Raw genomic sequence first — 23033 nt, 5'->3', positions numbered from 1 at the left:
GGGAGTTCCGCAGGGCGAAGATCAGCTGATAGCGGTGCGTATATGTGCGAGTGTGTGTAAACACAAATAGAGGTGTGTGAGGCGCGTCTTTGTCCAGCGGCTAACGTCGGGTGTAAGAGCTGAGGCTGGGATGGAGCTTGGTTGAGAGTCATGTTGTGTGAAGGGACGAGCGGAGGTTTGTGATCCGGCGGTGTCAAAAGCAGGAGGAACTGCCTCAGGAGGCTCAGAGAAATCACATGCCAACCTCCTCAAGAAGTTGAGCAGCACACTATGTGAGAGCAGCTCCCCGACTCTCTGACTCCTGACTCTCTGGGTAGGACTCCTGGAGTTTGATCAGTAAGTGCACGAAGGATGGTTTCCCCATTTTTATTGCTGTAGCCACATTACCGCTGGATTATCATCACCGTTCAAATTTTGCTTAAAAAAAAAATGAAAGACTTAATCATTTTCTTGTTTGGCGTCACCTATTTGTGTCTGCTCCACTAACCTGGCATACATTCAGCCTGATTTGACGCCACAAAATCAGCCCACCGGAGTGTGACGGGCGTCGAACAGGGAATTAAAGTTTTCAAACTGGAAAATCATCCTTAAGTCTAGATTCATCTCCATTCTCAAAAACTGGAGATAGGCGGGTATTAAGGGAAGTCACAAGAGAATTTGATTTCTTGATCAGCTCCAAAATGTTTATCTCAGTACGTTAAGCTCTTTAAAACTGTAGAGCCTGGAGCTCTGAAAAAGACAGTAATACTGCCACTATTACTTCTTCTTCTACTACTACTACTACCAATAATAATAATATAATGAACTTTCTTTGTGTAAAACAATCAGTTTAAATGGTCATCATCAAAAGGAAGAAAACATAAACATGAGACACAACAGTGTGAAACACATTCAAAGGACAATTAAACATTTTATGAACACAAAAAAGTAAAACACAGCAAATGCAAGATCAAAAAGTTGGGGAAAAACAAGAGAATAACATGTTAAAAAGTGAACTTAAAGAGTAAAATTCATTTACAGACAGCTCATTTTATAATGTTCTTTGGTTACTTTGTTATATATTGAAGTTGTTGATCCACTTTAAGTTGAACCCTGAGATTGCAACAGTGCAAAGACTAGTTGAGTAACTGTCACATGATTTTGGATCCCAGGTAAACCTGTTTCAATGCAAACAGGGTTTTTTTTTTTTTTTTTTTTTTTTTTTTTTTTTTTTTTTTTTCCAGCACCTTGGATACACGGTAGACAGAATGAAGCAGCATATTTGGCACTTCCTTTTTGATGGGGTTCATTAATCCTCCCCAATCCTCATGTGACATTCCCTGACATCACAGAAAGCAAGCTTTTTTTGCTGCATACCAGCGTTTTCTTTGCAAATGCCGCACGTCATGTGGACTTAGACTGCACGAGGGAGAGTGGGAAAGACCTTTTCCTTCCTGCAAGGCTGGTCTGGTGACTGCCTGCTACCTTTTTTTTAGTAATGACTACAATTTCCTCCGTCTCCCTTCTGAGAATTGTTGTGAAATTTCCTCACCTTCTGACAGCAGAGGCTCTTGTGACCTTTTCTCATGTGGCTGAAGCAATTAAAAATTGGTGGGTTCTCAGGCAATACAAGCCTGAAAAAAAAAAAAAAAAAAAAAACTTACCCAAAACATTTAACATTTGAGACTTTTCAAGAGTTTACAACACAAACATGTTCCCTCGAGCCAAGGTTTTATGCTTCAGTCGGCCTGGAGAAAACAGCAAACATGTGATGCTGCTGATAAAAGTAGACGCTCATCAATTCTCTCTAGATGCTCCACTGAGCTCTAGTAGATTAGAAATGTGTCCAAATATTAAATGCTCAGGGCTGTTTCGACACACACAGTTATCATGGATTCGAACGTTTCCTTTTGAACACATCTTATTTATTGGTTCATGGTGTTTCCTGTGCAGGGCTCCATGGACGAGCTGGATCCGGAGGAACAGTTCCTGCGTCACGCCAGGAATGGAGACCTGCCTGGGATCCAGAGGCTCCTCATGTCCACCATAAAGGAGGAGACGCAGATCAACATCAACTGCAAAGGTACACATGACTACCAGCTGGGTAATAAACAAAATCAAAATCAAATGCGTGTTGGTGTCAACTTAAGGACCTGCAAACACTGAGAAAGTCTTAAAATGAAAGTAAAATTGACACATTTGCGCCTAGATAGTTCTTTAAACAATCTTGAATTTCAGCAGAAACATTTTATCACAGTTTGTTCATCCATTTATTTCTTTTTGTCAAATGAATCAAGTTCTTCTGCATTAAAATAAACATTTCTGATGTTATAAAATTCTGAAGCTACCACTGAGTCTCATACTGCATTTCTGCTGACCTGCTGCACTTGCTTCCTGCTGGGAAAAGGCCTTTTCTAAATGAAACCAACTCACTTCATGCCTACTTGTCGTACTTGCATGTGAAAAGACATCCAAGAAAATCCTTGTCCTCACCTGCTCCAGTAATAATGCAGACACACCGTTGCACAAAGCCGCCTTTACTGGAAGACACGTGCCGTTAATGTTTCCAATCTGGTTTGAGTTTATGAGCTTTATCACTTAATCCTTGCTTTTCTTTTTTGATAATAAGATTTGATTGTAAAATTTTGTGAATTAACCTCATTTTATACTTTCCTCTCACATTTCTCTCTACCTACCTGTAGAGAGAAATCCAAGAAAATATATGTACTTACCTTTTCTATGTTCTGTGGAAAAAGTGATAGTTAGATTGACAACAGTAGCATCTTGCCATTTAACCTAAATGAAACCTAAAGGATAATTCCATCATTTTTCAAACCAGGCCCTATTTCTTCCACGACTGATAGGGGCAAAAAAAAGCATTAAATATAATCCTCTGATGCCTATGGACATCCTGAAGGGGATACTTCACTTATGCTATTTGTGTAACATCTAATTAATCGAATAATTTATCCCCTAATTTGTCCAGGTAAGAGTAAGTCTAACCTGGGATGGACCCCTCTTCACTTGGCCTGTTACTTTGGACACAAAAATGTAGTGGAGGAATTGCTTAAGGTAAAATGACTTTTATTTTAATTTAACAGAGATTTGGGATATTTTTTGTAGCAGGATTTGTATAACTGCAGGGGTAATGTGTGTGTGTGTGTGTGTGTGTGTGTGTGTGTGTGTTTGTGTGTTGTGTGTGTGTACATACTGCAGGCAGGGGCGGAGGTAAACTTGCCCAACAACATGGGAGACACTCCGCTGCACAAAGCTGCCTTCACGGGAAGACAGGTGCCGTCATGTGTTGCTTAATTTTCCAGTCTCATTTAGTCCAATCACCTTTGATTTTGTGAATGTATTTATTTATTCATCCAGTCATTTAATCAATCAATGGCATATTAATTTGATCAGGAGGTTGTCATGCTGCTGCTGAGATTTGGTGCATGTGCCACTGTCATCAATGGGACAGCACAGATTCCCAAAGATGTCACGCAAAACGCAGAAATCAGAAACATGTTAGAAGGTGAGAGAGATGCGATGTCCTATAAGAGATCTCATACCAGTCCCCATAAATGATTTTTGTGCATTTTCAGTTCTTAAAATTTTATTTATTTTGCAATTCATTTTTTTTTGTTGTCATATTTTTGTTGTTACTATCATTGGGATGTTTATCCATGTAATATATTTATATAACATGTACTGCTTTTTAAAATCCATATCAGCGGCTGAGAGAACAGAGGAGAGGATATTAGAAGAACAACTTCTGGAAGCTGCGAGAGAAGGAGACCTGTCCGCTCTGACGCAGCTGGTTAGTGACGCACTCTGCTTTGTCATCTTCAGTCAGCTCCTGTCAATTATCCATTCACAACATATATGTTAGTTCACGGACATTATATTGGTCAGTTGATGTTATTGGCCAGTATCGGCCCATCACAGATATATTTATATTGGTGCATTTATTGACCGTTAATCTGCAGCAGGCTCGATTTTAGCCGGAGCGATTATACTCCAAAGTTCACTTCAAAATTAAGTTAAATTTGGCGAGGGGAAAACTGCCATAGCCTTTATCAAAGGGGTCCCTTGACCTCTCACCTCAAGATATCTGAATGAAAATGGGTTCTTTTGCCACCCTCAGGTCTCCCCTTTGCAGACACGCCCAGCTTATGCTAATCCCATGGAGTTTGGTGCACAAACTTGCAGCTTTTTTCACCCATTCTAAAATGGTGTGTTTGTGCAGACTGGGGCCTAAACAGCCCTGGAGTTGCATAAATTGGTTTTGACTGGAAAGCTGACACTCCACTGGGTTCAGTGAGCCTGACTGTATTAATGTGTGTTGATTTCAGCTCCCATAGTAGCCATTTCATTTTACTGAGACGGTGCTTAGACTTGGTTGACAATGTACAATAATGTTGAATATTCTTTAATAAAGTCATTGGTGCAAGAAAGCAGTCTTCTAAGTGCCTTTGCATAGTCATATCGGTGCACAAGCAACATAGAAAATGTCTAATTTCATTCCAGCTCACAAATTATACAATATCTACAACTACGTCGGCTGCCATATCGGTTATCAGTGAATTTTCCCCTTCTAAAATCAAACTTTGTGAAGGGTAACACCAGGAGGGATCCCCCTTCTCAGATGGTTAGGCATGCAGTGGATGCAAAGAGCAGGCAAACAAAGATTAGATGTTGATCATAAAAAGGAACCATTTCATCAACATTACCTAAATACAACAGTGTGCAGGTACTGGAGTATTGCAGTTTTGCTGTGTAAGTTGTTGCTCTGTCACATGTTGGGCTGAAAGTGAGGAATTGAAATTCCCACTTGGTTCTTTCACTTGTAATTAGGCCAAAATATCAGCCAGGCATAGTCAGATTCATGCTTTAATGCTTCAAGGAACATTTTGAACACTCAGGCCCAGCCAATCATTCTAGCCCGGTCCAGTGTTGTGATTCACCACCGTTCCTGTTTTGTCTGTGTGCTGCAGCTCAACAGAAAGAAGCCACCTGACATTAACTGCACTGATCTGCTCGGTAACACTCCGCTCCACTGTGCAGCCTACCGTGGCCAGAGGCAGTGTGCGCTGAAGCTGCTCAAGAGCGGAGCCAGCCCGCTCATCAAGAACAAGAATGGTAAAATTCATTAGCCGGAGCCATCTATCAAAAACGACTTGTGTCATTCAATCCGCCAAGCCCCAGCAGTTCCCAAAGTTTCATGATAGAATGTCCCCCAAGCTAAACCTGTTATGCCTTGTTATGAAAATCCAGTTGCATGGACTAAAATAGAGTTGGCAGCGGTTGGATAGCAGAGGCTTAACATTTTTTTTCAGATTTGTTTGCTTTGTTTTGTTTTCTGTGTACCATGTTTAAGGAGCATAGTGACTGTTTTTGTAACTGTTATCATGACATGTCAGGTTCAGATGAAATGTTCAAATGTCAAAAAGGTCCAGACGTCAGCATCACAACCTGCTGCTCTCACCCACTGGGAATCAGGTAATGTTTATCGCTTCCATATCTAAAACACCAATTGTTTTGTGTTAATATCTCACAGACCAGACTGTGTTCGACCTGGCCAACGATGCCTTGATGAAGCAGACGCTTGAAGGCAGTGTTCATCGAGTGAGTAATCTTATGGTGTCCTTCCCAAAGCTATTTTCAGTGTTGTTACGTCTGTCAGTGGAGCTGGATGGGGTTTTTGTTTTTGCCCCATTCCGTCTGTTTGTCTGCGTGTTTGTTTGTTTGTTAGCATGATATCTCAAAAAAGTTACGAACAAATGTGCATGAAACTTGGTGGAAAGGTTGATCATCTGCCAGGAGAGCATTGAGTATTTTTTCATGCTGACTGGTGCAGCAGTGGGCGTGGCCTCACATAAAAACGCATGTAACTTTCGAACAAATTCACGCAACATCATGAAACTTTGGTTTAAAGGTTGGTCATGTAACAAGGGAGCACAGATGAGCTTTTTGCACTGATTTGCGAGGGTGTGTGACAGTTTCTGGTGAATATTCAACACATGGAAGTGTCCTATCTGGACAATTGCATAGTCTTGGTGGAGCTTTGCTGAGTGTTTTTATTTTTCTAGTTAATAAGAGTTTTTTTTAAAATTATTTATGTTCTTAATCTCTGTCTGTTTCAGGGTCTGACACGCCATGTCAAGACATTTGAGGGACTCATCTGGAAGGTACACAGAAGGAGGGATTATTACGCACAAATAAAATAAAGGACAGAAACCTTTGAAAATGAGAATGCTCATTCTGCTCTTGTGACTCATCCTGCAGAGCTCCAGGTTTTTCGGCTGGCGCTCCTACTGGGTCGTCCTTCAGGATGGAGTTTTGTCCTGGTATTCTAAACAGTGGGTAGCATCTCTTGTTTCAACACGGCTTGTTTAGCCATATGCTGCAACAGATAAATAGGACGAATGAAGGCTTTTGATTGCTTAGAAAGGTGCTGGAGTTTAAGGATGAAGTAGTTCAAAAAGAGAAAAAGACTTCAACACACTCAACTGCAAAAATAAAGATGTGCCGTGCAGCTGATGTGGAATACTCGCCTCTTTCACTACAAATAAGTTGGATTCTGTTCTTTTATTGGTCGATTTTTAAAGTTGAGCTGAAGTTAATGATTGTGCGATTCTCTAATGTTCTCTTGAAGGTCAGATGCAGCTGCCAATATCAGGAGGCAAGGCTGTAAGTCCCTGACACAGGCTCACTGTTTGGTAAGGCCGCTTTTCAAAGTGATGCTCTCTTTCTCACTGCAGTGTTGAATATGTGTAAGAAAATCTTTTGTACAGGGTGTCTTTATCCAGACCGAACCCAAAATGTCAGCACTCTGTGAAGCCTGCAATTAAGTTTGGGTCTCTGTTGCAATGCTCCTTTTAATCTGTTAGTTTTGCTTTGCAGATCAGGGCCAGAGATAACTGCTTTTTCACCCTGAAGTGCTTTGATGACAGCGTGCATCACTTTAAAGTGTCGCCAAAAAATGACCCAGAGGCAACAAGAAGAGTAAGAGTTTTTTTTTGTTTGTTTGTTTGTTTTGTTTTTTTGTCTTTTTTTGTGGCTGTGCTCTCAATTGCCCTTTCTACTAGATCAATTAGATAACCATATTATAGTGTTTGGTTTACATAATGACATGAATCAGGAGATGTTAACGTCTGGCAGGCATGGCTGGAAGCATTAGAGGAGCACGCTGCTTACAGCACACACTACTGCTCTCAAGATCAAGGCAGCGAGGAGGAAGAAGAGGAAGTGATGTCACTCGGGGAGCTAACAGACTCACTACAGGTGGCTGTAAAAAAAAAAAAAAATCTGCAATTAATATGTCAATGTAATTACAGTGCTCTCATTCTGCTGCAGCGCCTTCATAGTGTTCCTTTATTCATCCGTTGTCTCTCTCTTTCTGAAACCAGGCAGCTGAGGCCAGCCACAAAAAACTGGAAATGGAGGTGGCGGCTTTCCTGGCCATGGTGAAAAGTGATGGGCTCACAGAAAGTAAAACCTTTAATTTCACTTTTTTATTTCCTTTTCATTCGTTTTTTTTTTTTTTTTTTTTTTTTTTTTTTGTTAAAGATGTAATATACCAGAGGATCAGCAGTGTGACCTGCTGATGAATAGATATGGAAACCTTAAAATTACATTTACAAGCATCAACATGGAAATTTCACTGTGCAGAGTTGATGGAATATGTCTGAAATCCATATTGTTCCAGCTCTGCACGCCATGTGTGTCCGTCATTTAGACCTCTCCTTACACTGCTGAACCAGCTCAAAATGCCGTAGCAGAACCGTGATACAAAGATCAGTTTGCACACGCCTTCCTTATCCGTCTTTTATCCACACATATCACACTGTGGAAGGAGCAACGACTGTATTTCAGAATCAGAAATACTTTATTGATACCAGAGGGGGAAATTGGGTCATTTGCTGTTGCTCTAATTCTAGAGGGAAAAAATACATAAGCAGTAAAATTTGTAAAGTAAAATTCGAAGGAAAATAAGAAATCTAAAAATACGGGCATTAGAAATTTGCAAAAACATGTGCATTATGTAAAAAATACGTGCATTAATCCTGAAACAATATTACAACAATACATACAGAAAAAATAAACTTATACACACACCACATATACACTGGGGTATTGAATTATTGCACAGTTATACAGGTAATTTCATGCTGTCGTAAACTTTATTATTCTATGGCATTGATTCAGTACTACGATTTTTATAAATTTGGTACATTTAAGATCTTATTTTTAGTTTTGCCTGCTTGAATGGAAGCAAAGTCTGCATTAGTCTAGCCTTGATTTTTCTTTTCTTGCACTTCTCCCTCATCCAAAGCAGACTGCACTTGACAGTTTGCCACAGTTTCCCGCTGATCGCTCACACTCCACACCTCTTTACTCACAGGTGATGGAGTGCTTGATGTGGCAGTAAATGGTTACCATGGTATTTGCTCGTGCTGCGGCTTCCATTTTACACACGCTGCATCAGGTCATCTTTTTTCTTTTTTCCTCAGTGACAGGCCGCGTCAGGACAAGGTTATCATAACCTACCCTTTTCCTCAGGCTTGACATTTTTTTTACGCTGACGTGACACTGTGGGAGTTTTCCACAAAGCAGGATGAGAAAGTTGGAGAAGATGTTCCCAGCTCTTGTGATATCTGTCAGACGACAACTTGAATGTGTGTAGGAATGTGATTCATTGCGATTGATTATTGCTAATAATGATACAATTTAAGAGGATATTTTGTGACTCCATTTTTCCCCCAGGTTGGATGCAATGTGTGTAAAGCCAGCCTAGAGCTGCTGATGTTTGCAGCTTTTCTGAGAGCTTTTAATGGAAAGGACGTTAAATAAGTTTACATGAGTTCATCTTCAAGTAAATTGCAGTTTATTTTTGTGCTTATTCTGCATCTTGTTTCATAGAGTGAGGATAGAGTGTGATGTTTTTCTTGACAGCTAGGATTTTGAAATGGATATGCCTCATTAACTAATCTTACATCCGTCTTTGTCCCCTCAGAGTTTCCGTCCCCCGTATTGCAGAAGATGCAGGAGGTGTGTGAGCTGTCACAAGAGACCTGCTCCAATCTGAGCGTCTGTCTCAGCCTCTTCTCCAAACAGGAAGGGGTGAGTGTCACTTTCCCCAGCCAGATGGCTTCTGTCTTAATGACCTTTTGAGTTTTTGTCTCTGTTCTACTAATGATTATCATGCCTTTATTCCTGCGATCAAAAGGAGAGCTGTATAATCTAACATAATAACCATCAGACACAGTGGTGCTTCATTTTTTTGCTAAGAACCACATTACCTTACAAAACCTTATATTCCACAAGGTCGTGATGACATAAATGACATTTATGAAAAAACAAAATTTTAGTTGAATAATAAGTTGTCAGATGGATTTTTTTCTGTGTTATTCAATGGAGTTTTTTGTAGTGGATAATTTCAGTGGATAAATTATAGTATACCGCCGCGGAAACTACTAGAAAACTATGTGAATGCTATGCTCCGGAAAGCTATGTAAAGCGCTATGTTAACTCTGTGCTTTACATAATAAAAACGTCCATTTTCATAGTTTCAGAGTCTGCTGACGTAATATAAACTTATGAATGTATTTCCAGTGGCTAGTAAGTGAAGGACGCTCTCAGGCATTCAGTGTGGAGGCGTAGAAATGTCGCTGGCAAAGTAAATGTAAGCCCTGAGCCAGCATGATTTCACCGCAGCGGCATCCAACACAGCAGCACCCTGTTTTCTTAGCTTTCAGACACAGCTGCAGAAGAAGGAAGCTGTAATGTCGAGGTCTTGTTTGGCCATTTGTATGTCTGTGTGTGTGTGTGTGTGTATATCTGTGTGTATGAATGAAAAGGCATGTGTTAAAAGATACAGAGGGTTGTAAGGTCAGTGTTTCCTGGCACACACGTTCTGTTGTGTCCATGTAAACCCAGAGATAATCTGTAGCTTGTGTGAGGAGGTTTTTCACCGAGGCTGTGTACTAGAGTTGAATTTTACAGAGTGCAATGTGGTGTCACACTGATGCCGCATATGATTATCTGAGCATATTAACGAGTGCAAATTAGCGCCCAACCAATATGGGATTTTTGAGACTGATGCCAATTTTAGAGGGGAAAAATTCACTGATCACCGATATGGCAGCCGATATACATAACATCCCTGAGCTGGTGTGAAATTAGACCTTTTGTACATGAATTGTGCTCTGATTTGGCACCAATATCACTATGCAAAGGTAGTCAGAGGGAGAATAAAGAATATTCAACTTTATTTTGCATTTTCAACCAATCCTAGAGAAAATAAGAATAAATAAATAGCTAAATAAATATCAGTATTGTTAAGTAGCAGTCAATAGCTGACTATTTTAATTAAGATTAAATAAAATTATATATATACAAAACTTGAATTAAGAAAAAGGATCAAATATTAATTTCTAATTTACCCAGAGCATCTTTTTCTGCATCATATTCAGTTTTTTAAAGTTTTTGTATCTGCACATATCAGTCAACATATACACCAATACTGATATGATGCTGATATATCTGTGATATATCTGTAATAATATCGGCCAACCAATATTTCAGTCAGGCTCGAGTGCAAATAACACTTTTTCATATTGATGCTGTAATATAAACATCAGGATACCATCGGTATTGATCTCGGAGTTGTACTGAGTGTTGTTTTTTTATGTGACTTCCAATTAAATCCAGGGATCCTCTGGTGTCTTTTTTTAGTGAATTAGAAATCAAATGAATGGTGATTCTGTCGTAGACTGTTGTAAGGCATCTTTTTTCCCGTACCAATAAACATGAAAGACATCCAGTAAATCCCGCAACTCAAACTAGTTTCTTTAAATTTGTTAAATATTAAAATGAAAGGAAGGATGATTCCATTCCGCTAAATGCTGGGATGCCTGGAATGTGTTTGTATGCGCACGCTCTCTCCTCTTTTCCTGCCAACCTGCTCTCATACACACCAGCACAGCTCAATTGCAAAACATTTGAATTTCTAGGGGGGATGCATCAAAAGAGACAGCACCACCCGGGCGCACAGAGGGAGCCAAGAAATCATTTGAATGTGCTCAGTTTAATGGATGCCCCATGCATCCAGCTACTTCACATGGCCGTGGCCTTGATCGCTCAGCTGTGCCATTTTCTAAGCGATGATTTGCAGAGCCAGATCACACAGTTGATACTTCATGTGCAGGGGACGGCACCCAAAATGGGCAAAGTGAATAGGCCCAGTCTCAACACGAACAGCTCAAACACACACATGTCAGTCTGCGTTAAAGCCATGTAATGCCGCACAGTTTGAGCCAGGCTCATTGTGAAAACATTCTGGGCAACAGGCAGGCGTAGCGAGCAACGAGACCATCCTTGATTTAAAAAAAAAAAAAAAAAAAAAAGTCCTCTTTGGGCTTCAGTGTAGCAGCTTGTTTGGGATTCATCTGTTGAAGTTGGGGTCTAGTCATTATACAGCTCTTTCCTCCCCACTCAGTGTTCCCATTTCATCAAGGTTAGTGTTTTGGAGAGTAATTTCCCTTGGAGGCCTTTCTTTTGTGCCTTTCTTATCTTTAGAAAAAGAGTAAAAGAAACACATCCTGCATGTCAACACACCACAGACAGGAAACAGAAACATGCTAGATGGTCCACACACTGCATAGCTCCCAAAATATATTGTATTAATACGACTGAAGTGTCATTTCAAGGATGGCATGACATCTCAAGAAGTCATGCTCTTCTGCTGGAGAGTGTACTCTTCAGCAGAAGAGTACTGCAGATTGAAGAGCCCTAAATAAAACCTGGCCTCTTTCTCGGTGTCCAGTCTTCATGTGTCACACATTATCAGCCTAGTCAAAATATTTTGTTGGAAACGACGGGGTGAGAGATCGGAAAGGGGCACTTAAAAAATGAGCACATCTTCATATTATACACAAGAATGCATCGCCTAAAAGGGAGGTTTGGCTAATTGTTTATGTCCTAGTCCATTACGGTCATTTGATCTCTTTTCCTCCACGGGAATCATGTTCTCTGGCAAGCCATTTGAGCTCCCGGCTTCAAGGCAGCTGTCCTCCATTACAGATAAACATGGCTCGTCCCTCTCAGCGCTGTCTCCTTCTGGGTCTGCTGGTCAGGGGACAGTGCAGAGGGACAAACAGTCAGTCACTAGGCTCTGTGTTTACTGACCTGCTACTCTGACTCAGTTTGTCTGATGGTCATGCACCATTTGTTTAATTACGAGTTTGAAATAAGCCTTGTAATAAAATTGTGGTTATTATGGTTTTGCCTCTCATCCAGAATTATCTAATCAAATTTGGCGACTGTAATCCGTATGTTGGTGTATGTGGGTTTTACGTGCAATTTTCCGGTTCCTTATGAGTGTGTGCGTGCTTTTGTATGTTGGTGTGCGTGTTGGTGTGTGTTTGTGTGTGTGTGACTGTGGTGTTCAGGTGCGCAGCTTGAAATTGGAGCAGGAGGTAGAGAAGAATAAGATCCTTTCTGAAGCACTGCAGACTCTTGCCACAGAGCACCACGAACTTGAGCAATCCGTCGTCAAGGGATCTTCACCACACAGCGCTCTCAGCGAGGATGAGTTCTACGACGCTGTGTCTGGTGAGTTGACGCTTTACAAAAACAAGATTGGACCCGGGGATTGTTGTGGGAGACTTTGTGACCGACTCCGCTCCCATCCCGTTCTCCATCATTCACCTGTAGGGCACTGGAACACACTTTCCTGGGGGTGAATTGTGTTGGTATGTCCACAGCTCCTCAAGCGTGACATGAACTGAAGTGTTTACCTGTTGTGTTAAAATAACTTGAAGCCTTTTCATAGGATTGATTTTTTTTGGTGTTGAAACCTGCATGGTAGTAAAATAAAAAAAAGAGCCTGTTTTCACACTTAGTCCCTAACTTTAATCTAAAGAAAAGCTGAGGTGATGTTATTTGCATTTTAAAGTTTACTCAATGAGGAATGTGCATTCAAACTCCATCAGCGTTAAGCCAGAGAGGGTTTATTTTTCTATCTAATTTGTTTATTTATTGATGCCTTATGCACCTGACTCTCTGTGTAATTAGATCCGACTTCCTGGATCTATAAAGGACAAATAAAATTGAATTGTATTGTAGATCAATGTCCATACGATAGTGCTACATTCATTGTTTTTATGCATATGGATCTGTTACTGAGCATGATGATGAATATACTAATGACTGATGGGTGACTTTTTTTTTTCCTAAAATAAATTCCTAAGGCTGTCATGCATGCGTGCATACCTGCTTGCCACTGAACTATGCAAGGTATTTGTGGGTCTTTTAAAAAGTCTGAAAAGCTCCTCTATTATTTAAAGTTTATTAGAGGGCTTATTTTTCACCATGCAGTGACCTTTATCTTTTCACTCAGTACACAGAGTGGAATACAGTTGAACTTAATGTCCCCTAACAGCTCCTTTCCTGGTGTCCTTTCCCTATACTGCCAGTTTATTGCCTCAGAGATTTCATGAGCTGTGCCAAGTCACAAGTGGGTTGGTTTTGCCAGCTTTTTATTTCTTTATTTTGGTTTTTAAAATTGGCTTCAAAATTGATTCCCGGGCAGTATTAAAAAGTTTTGAGTTTGGCAGTATGAAGCCAGCAGATACTGTGCTTACGTCGCTCTCTGCCCATTTTTATCTCAGAATCGGACTCGGAGCACTCCCTGAGTGGCTTTGAGACCGTGGCCAGCCATTCCTTTGAGGAAGACGAGGAGGAGGAAGGCTCTGTCCTGTCGAGCAGCCGCCGCAACTCCCCCACCAGCATGTTACAAGACGATCACCATGGCAACCAGGAGGAGACTCAACCTAACGGGATCACAAAGCATAGGTCAGTGGCTGTTTGCCCCCACACAGTTAACCACTGACCCCTGCGCTCTCACCCACCTCGTATCAACTTGTATTTTTTTCTTTAGCAGCCATTTAATCAAAAACCCAAAAGTTTCGATTTATGTTTTCACCCGTTCTGACGAATATATATCACTAGCAAATGTAAAAACAAGTGCTTTTGGCTTTTTTTCCCTTCCAACTTCCATAACTCTACTCAATAAACACCCAGCTCAGTCAATACTTAGCGTCTCTTAAGTAAGGAGTCACTGTTGCATTTAGTTGTATTCATATCTCTTTATCTTTGTTTTTTGCTGTATGTAACTTTATTCATCTTATCTTACCTTATTTTACCATATGTTTTATTTCGATTTCCATATCTTTCCTCAGGTCTATGCAGTGCAGAGTGAATAATTTAGAGAGAGGGCCAGCCTGGTGGAGGAAAGAGAATGGCTTGTATTGAAAAGACTGAGCCCTGTGTTGGACCTGTTAAATATTGATAAGGTCACAGTGTAATGCAATAATCAGGCTGCGGTACAATCTGACGTTGACTAATCCTTTCGGCCTGCGGTGCCGCCAGGGAGTGGAGTTCAGACTTTTAAAATTAATATCTTTCTTTTGTAAACCTCTCATTTCATTTCTTTAAAATTCACATTCGCCATGCTCTTCTTATGTAAAGAAACCATCTAAATTTAAACCTTTTAAAACTTTAAAGTGAACAGAGTTCTTCCGCTTGGCTGGTCCTCCAAATGTATTATACTTTTAGGAAATAAATTAGCTGCTGTCAAACTGTATTGCTGCAGGAGTCCTCCTCGTCTGCTCGATGCCTTGTTTATTGGTGTTGATTGTCTCTCTGGGCTGCGGTCCAGTATGTCTTTGTTACCTACACTGAGGGCTTTTGTTGTGGCCTGAAGACTATATTCGCTTGAATAAGATATGACTCCTGCATTCATTATATATCTGGCACATTTAATCTAATGAGACGAGCCTTATTTAGCAGCAGGGGCACAAAGTCAAAGTCAAGACACGTTGCAAAGCCTCATAGGAATAATTCAGCTTTGTGTGTTTTGTTACAGGAGCAGTTTACCTGCGCCTATGTTTTCAAGAAATGACTTCAGCATTTGGAGCATCCTGAGGAAGTGCATTGGGATGGTGAGTTTTCATTCGCCACTGCATGATGGATATTTGTAAAGTGGCGGTGATGTTAATTCACTGTCTGTCTCCCAACCAGTCAAGCAAACAGCATCTTGGAAAATGTGGATATACTGTGCTGAATAGCAAGCATGCCTGTGTACTTTACTGTGCTGCCAGCTTAGGGCATGAAATGGTTCAACATGCCATAATCCTGATCTGGAATGTGGAGTGTGTGCAGAGCCTAGCGTTCATACTAATCATACATTTGAAGACTATCAGAAGCTTTGTTTCTTTTGGCTCTGCAGGAATGATACGGTGACACTGTTCAGATTCCACACACAAGCCCTGTTTCGCTTCTTCTAACTTCATGCGATGTTGTGCAATGCCGTGTGTCATCACCAGACACCCCGGTGTCTATTCAACATTAAACACATGGAAATCACACACAGTGATCACATTGTGTGGAGTGCTTTTATTTCCTCTCTGTAGTGCATCGTCATTCCTCTCAGTTCCGCTTCCTCTCTCTCTTTCTCTCTCCCTCCCTCTCTCCCTCTTTCTTTCTTTCTTTCTTTTTCAGGAACTCTCCAAGATCACAATGCCTGTGATTTTCAATGAGCCGCTCAGCTTCTTGCAGCGTCTGACAGAGTACATGGAGCACACGTACCTCATCCACCAGGCCATCGCCTCCTCAGACTCCATTGAAAGGATGAGGGTACGCGCTCAAACTGGAAAATGTTAACGTGCTGCATGGCTGCTTGCTATTATGAATTATAAAACAAGATATGCCATGAAATAACATCCAGGAATCCTGTTTCCCAGGTCAAAGTAGTGTTGATGGGCAATATATCAATATTACATCAATATTGTGATATGAGACCGGATATTGTCCGGGGTTTTTAATATCATAATATCACAGCAATAGCATAATTATCGTCTTTTCCTGGTTTTAAAGGCTGCATTACAGTGACAAGCAATTATTCTTATAATATCATCACAATATTTATATCAAGGTATTCAGGCAAAGATATTTGCCTAGATATTTGATTTTGTTCACATGGCCCACCCTTAGTGACTATTACATATCTGATTTTTTTGTTGTTGTTGTTGTTGTTGTTTTAACTATTCTGTAGTGCTGCATAATTAACCAAAATCACCATATGGATAAGGGTAAAATTCAGATTGCAGCAGCGGCAATTTTGGTAAAGGTTAAATGTAAAAGTTTACATACAAATCATATTCTCTAGATGTAAAAAAATCACATTTTACATTTTTTCCCCAGTTTAAAATAGAAATTATGACACAAAAATGATCACTTCCACTAAAATTGGAGATGTTATTGCAATCATACTATCTGTCAAAATAATCAAAATAGGATTGATTTTCCATTTTGTGCAGCCCTAGTGTTCTGACTGAATTTACTTTTGAATTAATATGGATGACTCAGAGTTTGTATTCATTTGACTTGTCAGTGTGTAGCTGCGTTTGCTGTGTCCGCTGTGGCATCCCAGTGGGAGCGGACAGGTAAACCCTTCAACCCGCTGCTGGGAGAAACCTATGAACTGGTCAGGTGAGAGGGAGTATAAAAAACACATTCAACACTTCTCTATGGATATTCTCATTTATCCAGGTCATCGTTCTCTTTGGGCAAAAATGAATCGTAGGCAACTGGACTTGTATTTGTCTTAGGAAGACGTTTCGATGCGCATGAACTGATGAAGCCCCTTGGATAAGAGGCGAAACGTCTTCCTAAGACAAATACAAGTCCAGTTGCCTACGATTCATTTTTGCCCAAAGAGGACATTCAACACTTGTTTTTTTGTTTTTTTGTTTTTTTTTAACTCCAGTACATTTGCTCAGTCATTTATACATCACATCTGTACACTTTGTTCTCACAGAGAGGACCTGGGCTTCCGGCTGATATCGGAGCAGGTGAGCCACCACCCTCCAGTCAGCGCCTTCCACGCCGAGGGCCTGAAGGATGACTTTGTCTTCCACGGCTCCATCTACCCCAAACTCAAGTTCTGGGGGAAAAGTGTGGAAGCTGAGCCAAAAGGCATCATGACATTGGAGCTGCCCAAGTAAGCCGTGTAGCAAATAAAAATGAACTTCACTGACAAACTGCAGAATATTAAGCCCCTTATAGACTTGTTGGTGCTTGTGTATTAACATTTTGCACATGTGGACACTTTTTTTTTTTTTTTTGCTCAAGGTATAATGAAGCCTACACATGGACCAACCCTACATGCTGTGTTCACAATATCATTGTGGGCCAGCTGTGGATTGAGCAGTATGGGAATGTGGAGGTGATTAACCACAAGTAAGGGAACAATGAACATTGCTACTTTTGAGTGTACCTTGCTGGTGCAGCATGATTTATTTTTTTCCATACATTGAACACCATTCTTGTTTAAAGATCATAATTTAAAGTTAGGTGGTTTTCTTAAGTACACAGAGTCTGACATAGCTGTTGTAAATATATTGAGGAAGTTTGACCAACGAGAAGGAAGATGGACTTGGTGAATGGGGAAGTTTGCACATGACACAACAGAGAGTGAAAGGATATGCTGTTGTTTCTGTTTTTGCTCAGAACCGGTGAAAGGTGCTGCTTGAATTTCAAACCATGCGGCCTCTTTGGTAAAGAACTGCACAAGGTGGAAGGGTATATTCTGGACAAAAGGTATGATTTACCTTGCAGGAGCTCAAAAATATTCCTTACTCTTTGAAAAATGATGATGTTTTGTTTTGGTCATTGGTCATGCATCCAACCCCAACCCCTCAATGAGTCAGACAGACAAGGCTGCAGGAGGACACAGCAGCAGCTTGGGCCCTGAGAAATAAATTTCACAAATTATATTATTAATTCCTAGTAATCCCACTGTAATATATCTATATCTTTTTGTATATCTCATAAAAATGCAGCTACTAACTTTTTCTGACTGATGCATTCCAAAACACCCTTATTTTTAACCCTATCACCTCTTTCCCTCCCAGATTTTTCCTCACATAGCCAGATTTGTTTCAATAATATTCCCAACTGGTTCGTTTGTAAATCAGGATCTACAAAGCTAAGAAAATCAGCTGGTTATAGTTTTGAGCCAGAGGTATCCCCTGAAGCACACCTCCAAGTGTAAGATATCAATGTTAGTATCCTAAAGATAAATAAACCAATCATGCAAATTATGTATAAACAGTTTATCCAGGCAAGACATTTATGAATAAATTGAAGAATAAATTCTTAATTACCCTGAAAGGCAGTTCTTGAAGGACATTTTGTTTGGTGGAAAATTCAATTTAAACAAAACAAATACAACCGAGGGAAAGACAAGTTAATACATCATGAAAGCAGGAGAGGAGAGGGAGGACGAGTATTGTTTAACACAATCATGCAAATGACTTTGCATTAATACAGCAGTGGAAGATTTTAAATGGTGCATAGCAGGAATGTGCAAGACCTTGAGTTCAAGACTAAATATGCAACACAGTAATATGCAAATAGGGCTCTAAAGTTATACTGCAACAAGAGACATAAAAGATATAAGGCATGTAAGGACACATAAAAGCAAAGCGATGGGGAAAACTCAGTGTTGGCAGGTTCATCAACATTTTAGTCACGACTGACTCACACATAACAAACACACCCTCATAAAAACTACTTACTTTTCCTAGCAAATAATGCATGACACTGAAATTGAGAAAAGCAATGACTTGCTTCACGAGACTCTTAAAAAACTGTTTTTTTTCCCCTGACAAAGTGTCATTTGGCTGCAAATTCCAGCAGTTTCCCACTGAAGTCCGAAGCAGTTTCGACACTTTTGGCATGTGAAAATGTGTTTGTTTGTTTTTTCTTTCTTTTTTGAAATCATTATCTAGTGTTCATGTATTTTACACAGCAAAAAGAAGCTCACCGCTCTCTATGGGAAGTGGACCGAGTGTTTGTACGTGGTAGATCCTGCTGCATTTGAAGCTCATAAGAGAAACGATAAGAAGGGGACGGAGGAGAAAAAAAGCTCCAAACAGGTACCTTAGTAAATCACTGCATATTATTATTATTAGGAAACATGAATGTTTTTATTTGCACTTCAAAGCTCTGTTTCACAAACATCAAATAAAGATATTACACAGCAACCAAAGATTAATGGCAATTCTTTTTGTTACTATATAATACAGTTTCACAGTGTAACACTGCAATAATGACACAAACACAAAGCAACAAAGCATCTTGCAAAGAATTATTTCTCCCGGCTGAGCTCTTAGTTCCTGTGTGTAATTGGGGCTGATGTGCAGGGTTGTGGCGAGGAGCCGGAGGAAATCCCCCTGCCAGACGCAGAAACTGTGGAAGTCATCCCTGGCAGTCAGCTCCTGTGGAGAATAGCACCTCGACCGGCCAACTCTGCTCAGGTCAGAATGATGGCTTATTGTACGCCGTGCATGAGCTTTAATTAAAGCACAGTCTCAAAGATATGATGAGACAAGCACAACATACAAATCCCTGAGGTAATCAGCTGTGCCTTGCCTTAGTGAGTGTGTTATACATATCTGATGTGCATTTTTAGTACATGAGGTTAATTATGTATCTTTACTTGAAGATGTACAGCTTTACGTCCTTTGCAATGCAACTGAACGAGCTGCATAAGGAGATGGAGGGAGTCATTCCTAAAACAGACTGTAGGCTGCGACCAGACATACGAGCAATGGAGAACGGTGACATTGGTAATGCTTATTTGTGACATACCGCATCTGCAAACGTAAATCTTTTTAGCTATAGACTGAAACTTTAGCTATAACCTGAAAACACGTTCCCCTTGTAGACCTTGCAAGCGAGGAGAAGAAAAGGCTGGAGGAAAAGCAGAGAGCTGCACGCAAAAATCGCTCTAAATCTGATGAGGAGTGGAAGACGAGGTGAGACTCTAAATGAAAATGATTTACTCAAAGTACTCTCATTAAAATGGTATGCTCAGCTGCCTCTCACATAATCAGCTGCTTAATACAAAAAAAGTTTTCCCTGTGCTCTAAATGCAATCACAATCTTTGTGACTGAATGATAATGGAGCTGCAAATTAAAAGCAATACATAAACAATGCATATTAACATTATCGTCTTAATTTGTTGTGCATTATGCTGCCATTAAATGACATTAAATTCTTACAAAGTGTAAACCAGGTCAACCCGGTGTATTCTTCTGCTTAAATGCTAAGGTGAACTGGCTTTCATATGAACTCAATCCTTATGCACATTTTCTTTGTGGTGTAATTGCAATTGCAAAACTTTGATACTGCATTTCTTCCAGCTCTTTCTCTGCTGTTTTATGTTTTGTTGCTTTGAAATGCTCATGTTCCCATCTTCTCTTGCATTGCCATGATTTTCCGTTGCACCCCGCCTCACTTTGATGTTAAGGAGCCCTGCCCTTGGCCCAAGGTTAGACTCACTTGCTGTTTGGCCGATGCGCCTTGCATGTGTGATGTGATCACGTAGCGTCTCCTCATTACTTTCAAACAACTTTTTACTCGCTAAAACTGAGTCATCTACAATTGTGCGCCTTTTGATGTGGAGATGTGTTGCAGAATCACTGATGATTAAGAGTCATTATGTCAAAGTGAATAGTGGATGCAGTGCAGCGAACCTTTAATCTGCTCGTCCTGTCACTGGAATGACAGCTCCACTCTCTGGTGCATGATGGAATTACTTAAATACTATAATAGACTTCTTTCTAAATAGTTTTAACTTTTCCCTGTCTGCTGAGAGAACACAGTAGTGAAGTTGACCATGCAAATGATACCTGTGCCTTTAATTTCCTGTCTGATGGTACTGAATTTTGATAGGATCTTTCACTGAATGACGGCCTTTCTTGTGATTTCCAGGTGGTTCCACCAGGGGCAAAACCCCCACCTCAGCTCCCAGGACTGGCTGTTTTCTGGTGGATACTGGGACAGGAATTACAGCCAGCTGCCAGACATTTATTAATGGACATTTGTTGGGTAGTGAAAATTAGTGCAGTATGACTTTTACTCTGTTAACTGCTCTGTCAGAAAAGTTGCGTTCAACTTGTTTTTTAACAGAAGAGCTAATACAAGCAATATGCAAATAGTGTACTTTAACAGTGTGGCCTTAATCTGTCATGATAATACTGTGCATACAAATGGAAATAACTCTGATATTTAATAGTTACGATATACGTAAAGGTGTTTGACATTGCTTTGAAATGTAGCATTTGTATTTAAGTGTCCGTCTGTTTTGTTGTCCATAATCGTGTTGTGACTTTAAACAATCTGCACATCTGTGTGTGTGTGTGTGTGTGTGTGTGTGTGTGTGTGTGTGTGTACGTATATATATATATATATATATATATATATATATACGTACACACACACACACGTATATATATATGTATATATACGTACACACACACACACACACACACACATATATGTAGTGAAATTGCACCTGCAATGGTCTCATCCCATTATTCACGCTGAAAATGTTACTGACTGTTAGTACTCCCACTGTTTCTCCAAAAAACATGAAAACCATTTCTAACTATTGATGAGATCCTTAGAGGAGTACTAAAATATACATCAGGATTAAATAGTATATTAGAGTTGTTTTGTGTTCATGTCTTCATGTTCTTCTAAAATAGTGCACACCTGAAAGTACCAGGGATCTGGAGGAATGAGTGTTTAACTTGTGGAGGTCTCTCCTTTTAATGTGAAACCAAACAACTCTCCAATGTTACTGCTATAGTTTCTAAAATTTTATTTTTTATTTTTGTTTTGTTTTTTTAATGTTTTCATACTTCTATAATGCTACTTTGGGAGGATTTCGACCTCTTGTTACTCCAGTTATCCTCACAAAACATCGATATTTGCTAATCATCTAGTCAGCTACCTCTTTGGTTGTGATTGATGTGCATCACCACAATGACTCAAAATCGCATTCAAAAATCACATTTGAACAGACTGATGACTGTGGTATGATCAAAGGAAGTGTAATGAATGTTTTTAAAGTATTTTTTCGCAAGCTTTGATCCCATTCCATCTGTATTTTCTATACCAATGCAACCCTTATAAACTACTTTACAGAGAAATTATCACTTTTGACTGTGTTTTGTCACTGCTGAATACTTAGTCTGTCATGAAATTATATTTTCCAGCGTGCATTGCTTGTTTATATATTTATATATATATATATATATATATATATATATATATATATATATACACACACACACACACACACACATATATATATATATAGATAGATAGATAGATAGATAGATAGATAGATAGATAGATATTGTAAAGCTGGGAATTTTCTGAACAGGCTTCTGTTGACTTGGATTTTCAATTCAGGAATTAGCAGAAGTTGCATATCTTAGCAGGAAAAGATGCAATATAAACTGGTATTGTAAAATGTCAGATGTCTCATCTCATGCAGACATGATGATCTCAAAATGATGCGATGATGAAAAAGTCTTTTCAGATCAGTGTATCTTTAAAAATGGGTCAGTTGTTTGTTACATAAATATTAAAGAATATACATTTAGTGGTAAGTTTATAAGGTATATCACTTAATGCTCAAAAATCAGTTGTGCCCATACACAGTGATTCACGAGGCTGTGGTTTACCACACACATCAGGAGAACTGCTATTAAGTTGTTTGTTAGACTGTGGGAAAACTTAAGTGGTTTAAGTCATTTTGACAGAGTGATATGCTTTCTAGTTTTCATCCTGTAGCAGGTGAAGGACTCCTGACCTCCTGTTGTGTCTTGTTGGCCTTGAAGTGCTCTCTCTGTATGTGGTGTGCTAATAATCTGACATCCTTCATTGTGACTTTTTACATGAGAATCATAATGTAGACTGACGGGAGGTTGGCTCTTCATTTTATAGATCAGCTAATAATGATGGATGGTCTTGAGTTATATGGCAGAATATCAGCCTGTCTCAGATCCTCATCATAGCCAATTCCACACAAATCCTCAGCTAAAGCAAACAAGGCTACAGATTTGTCTGCATGCGATGTGAATTAAATTTTATTGTATTTGGCTAAAGGGGACATCACGAATAGTGTCACATGATCACA

General features: G+C 39.8%; 1 protein-coding gene across 3 annotated transcripts in view; it reads left to right on the top strand.

Annotated features, from left to right (window-relative positions):
• Positions 1 to 22038, top strand: part of osbpl1a (oxysterol binding protein-like 1A) — a 38652-nt gene extending 16614 nt beyond the window's left edge. Inside the window, exons 2-30 of one of the 3 annotated variants that reach the window (XM_030049622.1) lie at positions 73 to 336; positions 1933 to 2062; positions 2966 to 3051; positions 3196 to 3270; positions 3391 to 3502; positions 3702 to 3787; positions 4965 to 5109; positions 5528 to 5595; positions 6114 to 6158; positions 6256 to 6329; positions 6626 to 6689; positions 6874 to 6975; positions 7132 to 7254; positions 7380 to 7461; positions 8987 to 9093; positions 12423 to 12585; positions 13644 to 13827; positions 14900 to 14975; positions 15535 to 15669; positions 16427 to 16524; positions 16853 to 17035; positions 17167 to 17274; positions 17545 to 17634; positions 18848 to 18974; positions 19242 to 19355; positions 19544 to 19667; positions 19766 to 19856; positions 20352 to 20372; positions 20816 to 22038. In XM_030049622.1, coding sequence (XP_029905482.1) covers positions 1939 to 2062; positions 2966 to 3051; positions 3196 to 3270; positions 3391 to 3502; positions 3702 to 3787; positions 4965 to 5109; positions 5528 to 5595; positions 6114 to 6158; positions 6256 to 6329; positions 6626 to 6689; positions 6874 to 6975; positions 7132 to 7254; positions 7380 to 7461; positions 8987 to 9093; positions 12423 to 12585; positions 13644 to 13827; positions 14900 to 14975; positions 15535 to 15669; positions 16427 to 16524; positions 16853 to 17035; positions 17167 to 17274; positions 17545 to 17634; positions 18848 to 18974; positions 19242 to 19355; positions 19544 to 19667; positions 19766 to 19856; positions 20352 to 20372; positions 20816 to 20918 — 2910 coding nt within the window. In that variant the 5' untranslated portion in view covers positions 73 to 336; positions 1933 to 1938 and the 3' untranslated portion in view covers positions 20919 to 22038. Of the gene's footprint in view, positions 1 to 15; positions 35 to 72; positions 337 to 1932; positions 2063 to 2965; positions 3052 to 3195; positions 3271 to 3390; positions 3503 to 3701; positions 3788 to 4964; positions 5110 to 5527; positions 5596 to 6113; positions 6159 to 6255; positions 6330 to 6625; positions 6690 to 6873; positions 6976 to 7131; positions 7255 to 7379; positions 7462 to 8986; positions 9094 to 12422; positions 12586 to 13643; positions 13828 to 14899; positions 14976 to 15534; positions 15670 to 16426; positions 16525 to 16852; positions 17036 to 17166; positions 17275 to 17544; positions 17635 to 18847; positions 18975 to 19241; positions 19356 to 19543; positions 19668 to 19765; positions 19857 to 20351; positions 20373 to 20815 lie in introns of those variants that run through there. The other 2 variants (XM_030049623.1, XM_030049624.1) reach the window with 2 other exon arrangements.
• Positions 22039 to 23033: the final 995 nt, after the last annotated feature.

Source organism: Myripristis murdjan, chromosome 4 (assembly GCF_902150065.1).
Source record: "Myripristis murdjan chromosome 4, fMyrMur1.1, whole genome shotgun sequence".
Classification (NCBI taxonomy): Eukaryota; Metazoa; Chordata; class Actinopteri; order Holocentriformes; family Holocentridae; genus Myripristis; species Myripristis murdjan.
This window is presented reverse-complemented; position numbering and strand designations above follow the sequence as displayed.